Source organism: Fundulus heteroclitus, chromosome 14 (assembly GCF_011125445.2).
Source record: "Fundulus heteroclitus isolate FHET01 chromosome 14, MU-UCD_Fhet_4.1, whole genome shotgun sequence".
NCBI lineage: Eukaryota > Metazoa > Chordata > Actinopteri > Cyprinodontiformes > Fundulidae > Fundulus > Fundulus heteroclitus.
Genome location: NC_046374.1, coordinates 15,510,103 through 15,516,619, shown reverse-complemented (window position 1 = coordinate 15,516,619; position 6,517 = coordinate 15,510,103). Strand labels below are relative to the sequence as shown.

Here is a 6,517-nt window from a genome sequence, read left to right as displayed (position 1 = left end):
CTGTGTCATATCGTACTGATATTGGACATCGAAACAATGGACATGTTCAAAATACAGTTTAAACTGTTGTTTCTTTTAACCGTGAGGGTTTAAATGATCCTTGTTTTTATACAGCTATGCCCCAAATTTTTTATACCCCTGGCAGATTTAGGTTTAAAGTAATCTTTTAATTTTACCAAGATGTATCTTTGAGCTGAAAGTAATGTTAAAATTTTGGAGAGGTACAGCCAGAGACGTCAATTAAATCTGGTTCTGGTAGTGATTCTTTGGAGGGAGCTATAGATTAGGGTGATGGCAAAGAGGCCTTCCAGTTTTAAATACTTGGAGCTAATCCCTTTAAATTGTGTAAATAGGTGTGGAAACATTCATAAGCCTGATCAAAATTTAAATTGTAGCTTTTGGCTGCTGTAATGGCACTGATTATTGAAAATATAGATTTTTTTTCTGTCAATCCACTTTTGATATAATGTTAGTAAAAAAATAACATAACTTGGTTCTTTTCGTCAAATAATTGCTACTTGTTTTATAATGTTTCAGTCTCTTTTAGGAGGTTCTTGTCTCCTTGCCTGCCAGAAACAAACTTCCCGGTTGCATATAAATTATTTTAAATCGATACCTGCCAGGCATAACCCTACCTTTGGGCTTGTAAATACACTGAATTCGTCCGGACTGGAAACTGTCCATTAAAGATATTAGTTCTTTAAAGCCCTTTTGCAGAACCTTACTTCTAAAAAAAAAAAAAAAAAAAAAAAAAAAGGCTGGATGAAATGCTGTCTTTATTAACAACAAAGTGAAATACAACATTTATTTTGTAATTTAAAAAACCCCCACTAAATTCAACTTTTAGTCTGTTGGAGTTTATTTCATTATATAATACTTTCTGCATTATTTATTTTTTTGGTTTGTTTCAATCAGGGACCAATTGAAATAAAGCTGAGCTGCTAGCACCACCTAGTGGATTGAGGTGAGCTCTGCAGGAGGCGAAGGAAAAATGGACTACCGGCGCACATGTGGCTTGTGTTTTGGTTTTGTTTTACTATTAAAACTGTGTTGTCACCGTAAAAAAAAACAAATAAAACACAGTAACAGTGAACAACTGACTGATACCGAAAGTTCAAACAGGAGCACGTTACTTGTCTTTGACTTTAACCTCAGCACAGCCATGAGACTCAGAGAGGAGGAGCGTGTTGGATAGAGGGTCTGCTTCGTGCAGACGCCTCCCTCCTGGAGGAGGGCGCTCTCTGCCCAGTCCCTCCAGCTCCAGCCTGCTTTTAGGGTGACCGAGCCGTGTGGGTCCAAGCTGCGGGGACGAGTCCCGTGTTCCCGGTCAAAGCCCTCCCGACCCATCAGCATCAGCCCTCGGGGTACCCATCATCAGACATGGACTTCTCCATCAGAGCCGCGAACGTGGAGGACTGCAAGGACATCGCGCGGATGATCAGGGTGAGCAGACACGTGCGCACGTGCGGACCTGGCCGCGAGTTGCTCCGGCTTTACGTCACGAGGTGTCTTCATTAACCATCCGGTGTTGTTGTTTTGGATCTAATTAATGCATGTATCCGGTCTCCGGATGGGCCCACGGTTCGTTAAAACTGTTGGGCCTTAATGTTGTTGCCTTAATGTATGAGGCATGATGTTTTATATATATATATATATATATATATATATATATATATATATATATATATATATATATATATATAATGATGATGTTTTTCCTTTCCAGGAACTGGCAGAGTACGAGAAGGTGGCTGACCATGTTCGAGTTACACAGAGAGGTATCGTCATCTGTTCTATACTCTGTAATGGTTCATCTGGGACCAGTTTACTGGGCCACCTTAATCCTGTCATGATTTTTATAACATCAATATATATCCATATGTGTTTGAAATCTTTTAAAAAGGCTGTTAAACGTGACTTTGGTTGACCAATAATAAGAAAAAAAAACATTAATATTAAAAGACATTTTAAATAAGGAAGTAAATACCATTGAGATACTAAATAACTGTAACAGATTATAAATGAAAGGTCACAGCTGATGCCTGGTGTTTCTCTAAACAGTAGAAACGAATAAGGTGCCGAGCATAGTGTATGTCTGGTATTGATGTGGATTTTAACAGACGGTTGGAGTTACTGTAGATGTTTATGGACTTTATATAAAATGCAAGAGAGACAGTATCTGTGCAGCTCCTTGCAAAAGTATTCAAATGTATAGAATTTTTCTATTTTTGTCGGGCTACAAGCATAAACTGGAATGTGTGTTCTTGGGAGTTGATGTGATAGACTAACACAAAGCAACTCACACAAGGGAAATGGAAATAAAAGAATACTTTAAAACTGTATATTATTTCCAAAAAAAGAGTCTGAAAGGTGTGGCGAGCCTTTCTCTTCAGTCTACTAGGCCTATTGGGATGCATGAAAATAATAATACTAACAGGTTTTATCAGTTACGCGCTGTTCTACAGTTAATAGACAACGGATAAAATAAGAAGAGGGACATTAAAATGTAATCACAATACACAAGTAAAAGTTTTAAGGCAATTACACGCAAGAAAACTAAAAGCGAAACAAAGCAATTAAAGGAGACCAATAAAAATGTTGTGTAAAAAGGAAGGTTTTAAAGCTGAAGAAAAGCATCCCCACAGCATGATGCAGCCTCCACCGTGTTTTACGGCGGGGCTGCTGCGTTTGGGGTGACCTGCAATATATATTATTTTCCCACATAAAATTTCGAGATTAAGGTCAAAAAGTTACATTTTTGACACATACCTGGGTATGTTTGTAGCTGTGTCACACCCTTACTATCCTATTTTGAATAAACAGCTCTGTAGGATGTTCCAAGCTTAGAACATGGTTTCAATAACTCAACAGCTGGATTTCTACTGAGATTAAATTGCACACAAGATGACTCTTATTTACTAATTAGGTGACCTCTGAAAGGAACTGGTTGCAGTCAATTTTATTCAGGGGCATCAGAGTAAATGGGGCTTGAATACATATCCATGCCACACCTTTCAGATATTTATACAAAAAATAATGAAAATCATTTATCATTTTCCTTCCTCTTTGTAGTGATGTATCAGGTTTCTGATTGTAATCTGACAAAATGTTAAAGAGGTGTAAATACTTCAGCGCACACTTCCAGCGAGAACTCTCAGATTTAAAAATCACAGAGAACGCAGGATTTAACACCCTTGCTTCGCGGAGGCACATTCACACATCTCTCACGCTCGGGCCTCTTTTGTCAACTGTTGGCAGACTTGGAGCAAGACGGCTTTTCCAAGAACCCGTTCTTTCACGGGATCGTCGCGGAGGTGCCGGAACAGCACAGAACCAAAGAAGGTGAGAGCAACTTGCCGGCTCATGGCAGCAGGGACGCAGTCCAGTCCGTCACGCTGCGGAGGAGGGCCGGGGGTCCGGTGCAGCCCGCTTAAAGTGCCGGGCTTATTAGCAGCTAAATGCAACACGGTGTGTCCTGTTTCCCTAATGTAGCAGGATGCTGCTGATGTGTCCTCCTTCCTTTTCTTCACCTCTTACATAATAAAGTTAATGCACTGTTTCCTCCGTGTGCAGTAATGAAGCTCATTAGTGTGTGCTCCGCTGCTCAGCTCGACCTTTTTTCCATACAGTCATCACTGATCACCCTCTGCTGGACTCCGGTTTCTGACTCTCTACTCAGGAGGGGCAGAATGCTTTTGTGTCTTAGATAATGCAGGCCTCTAGCACAATGCTCATAGATATGTACTTTTGCTTTGATGCACATGCAGTCTCAGGAATAATGAAAGTTCACCCTCTGTCAATTCTAAGGTTTTAACATATTTAGGGGTCTGGTCCTTTCTCCTTTCGGAAATGTGACCACACATGACAGATTCCACTATATCATGAAAATGACATTATGTTGATAAGTAGAGAGAAAGTCAAAATGGACAAGTTTGTGAAAAACTAAGCATAAAAAAACGCTAGATATGCACAAAATGTGTCGTTGTGTGCTTTTTTTTTAATTTGCAGTAGGGCTGGACAATTAATCACGTTTGCAATATAATTGCAATAAAAAAAAAAACATAATCTCAAAATGGCAGAAGTCGGCAGTTTTTGTCTATGTAACAATTAATTGATAAGACATGTCCTTCAGGTGTCGGTAATATGTTTAAAGTGGGTTTGCCTCCACATGGAAGATAGTTCCAATAGTGAGATTTTTTTATTATTATTTTTGCTTGTTTTAGAGTTTAAATAACCAATATTTTCTACCAGAAACTTTCAGGAATCCCTCCATAGCATTAAGTACCGATCCAACTGTTTAATACATAGACTGGTTTGCTGGTTGCACTTTATGTGAAGCAAGTTATTCTCTTGAATAATAATATTCTGATTAATAAAAACTGTTAAATTTCTAGTTTTAAATAGTCCTTGTTTGCAAACATCAATTTAGATTTTTTGTCAAAATCGTACAGGCCTGCTTTGCAGTGTTGCTTTTTTTTTTTTTTTTTTTCGTGCCAGAGGTAGCTTTTGGAATTACGCCTGAACAGTTCAAGCTCGGTTTCATCGGTGAACCCATTGTGCCGCGAGGTTTTGGGAGATTTCAGCTAGCTAACTGTTACCATTTCACTTCCAGGCCACACGAAGATTGGCTATGCACTTTACTTCTATTCCTATAGCTCCTGGACGGGCAGAGCCATTTACATGGAGGACTTGTATGTGATGCCAGAATTTCGAGGTAAACGGTGTTCTTTGCAGGTTGTTGCTCTTGTTGTTAACATTTCACATGCATGCATGTAAAATGTTAACTTCTACGTATGTCGTTTTAGGGACGGGCATCGGCAAAGCACTTATGAGCAAGGTAGCACAGGTTAGTAACATCAAAGCATGGTGATGTAAAACTTCTACATCAGCCTCATCACTGATGTCTGTTTCTTTCGCTTTTTGGGGTGCTGCAGCTCGGACTGGCAGCTGGATGCAACCAGCTCAACTTTACGGTTCTGGACTGGAACAAGTCATCTCTGGACTTTTACCTCAGCCAAGGCTGCTTCGACATCACAGATAAAATGGGCTACCACTGCATGCGCTGTGAGGGCGAGGCCCTGGAGCACCTGGCACAACCTTAATCCAAATCTCTGACTTTTAAAACGTAGGTCAGTCAAACCTTTAGCACCTTTTTAGTTTATGATTACCTTATCCACTGGGCCTTAAAGCCATCTTAAAATGCACGTCAGATCTGCAGAAAGGATTATGCAAAAAGTCTCCAGACGGGAATCTTATTTTGTATCGAGGATAATAAAATCAGGATAGCGTATATTTTAATATTTTTTTAAGGATGTTTTTAGTAGGAAATCTGTTTTTATCCTGGTTTATCTTATGACCTCTTAACACAAAATCCTAAATCACTATAATGGGTTCGGCGTAAAACCCATTCTACTCAGAAGTGTGGTTGAAAGGTTGTATGCACAAAAATCCAGATCTCTAGATGCAGGAAAAACACGTTTCCTCGTCTGTGAGTACAGTGACGGGGAAAAACCTTTGTACCCTCTTGTTGCTTCCAAAGGATGCAAATGGATTAGTAACAACCGGGTACTGCTAATTACATATCCATGCTTAAAGTTCAAGCACCTGTGTGACCACCAGTTTGTTTCTGTGGAGCACGCTGCTGCTTGAAAACACAATGCCAAGAAAGGGAAAGGCATCAGCAATGGCAGAAGAGAAGAAATTGCCACAGTCCATCAATCTGGGAAGGACCTCAAACAATCTGATCTCTGTCAATGTTATCCAAGGTGAAAGCTTACTCCTAAATTCCAGGAATGGTCCCACGATTTAGTATCCTGCTAAATTCACTGGACCGTCAGAGTCTACGGGCCTCAGTTAGTGTGGTAAATGTCAAAGCTTATGACATAACAGAGAAAGACTGGAGAAATGTGCTTTGTTAATAGGAGAAAACATTTCTCTTAAAAGAATATGGCAGCACAACTTGGGTTTTGGAAGTCACGTGTAAATGAACCATAATATTCCTGGAATTGTGTCGTCCTTCTGTAGAGCGGTTTTTTTATCAACCCTGGTCCTCAAGGCACGCTTCCCTGCATGTTTTACATGTTTCCCTGGGTCAACACGGCTGATCAACGGGTTTTTGCTGAACTGCAGGCATCTGAACGAGGTGTGTTTTAAAGCAGGGAAACAACCAAAACATGCAGGGCCGTGTAACTCGAGGAGCACGGTGGAAAAACACAGATGTGGAGATGTTTGGCAAAAAAAATAAATAAAAATGATTGAAGGCATCTGCACAAACACTAAGTACCAGCTCTCAGGCATGGTGGTGGAGAGGTGATGCTTTGGGCTGGACTTACAATACGAAGGACATTCACTGAAAGGGCCTCAGCAAGCTCCTGACTCATGGGGTATACTTGGTTCTTCATAACTGCGTTCAAGGTCAGAATTTTTTCCAATGATTGCAGCTACCTGAATCCAACAGATTTAAGGTTAGCTTGTTAGCCGAGCACAGATTTGCTATCTAAACAACACAATTTTGAAT

At 40.0% G+C, this 6,517-nt stretch overlaps 1 protein-coding gene across 1 annotated transcript; it reads left to right on the top strand.

The window, feature by feature from the left end:
* Positions 1-1,114: 1,114 nt before the first annotated feature.
* Positions 1,115-6,302, top strand: LOC105929766 (diamine acetyltransferase 2). Its single transcript, XM_012867667.3, has 6 exons — positions 1,115-1,443; positions 1,727-1,778; positions 3,259-3,342; positions 4,613-4,714; positions 4,806-4,846; positions 4,935-6,302. The coding sequence occupies exons 1-6, from the start codon at positions 1,381-1,383 to the stop codon at positions 5,100-5,102; spliced, it is 510 nt and encodes a 169-aa protein (XP_012723121.3). The 5' UTR covers positions 1,115-1,380; the 3' UTR covers positions 5,103-6,302.
* The last annotated feature ends 215 nt before the right edge of the window (positions 6,303-6,517 follow it).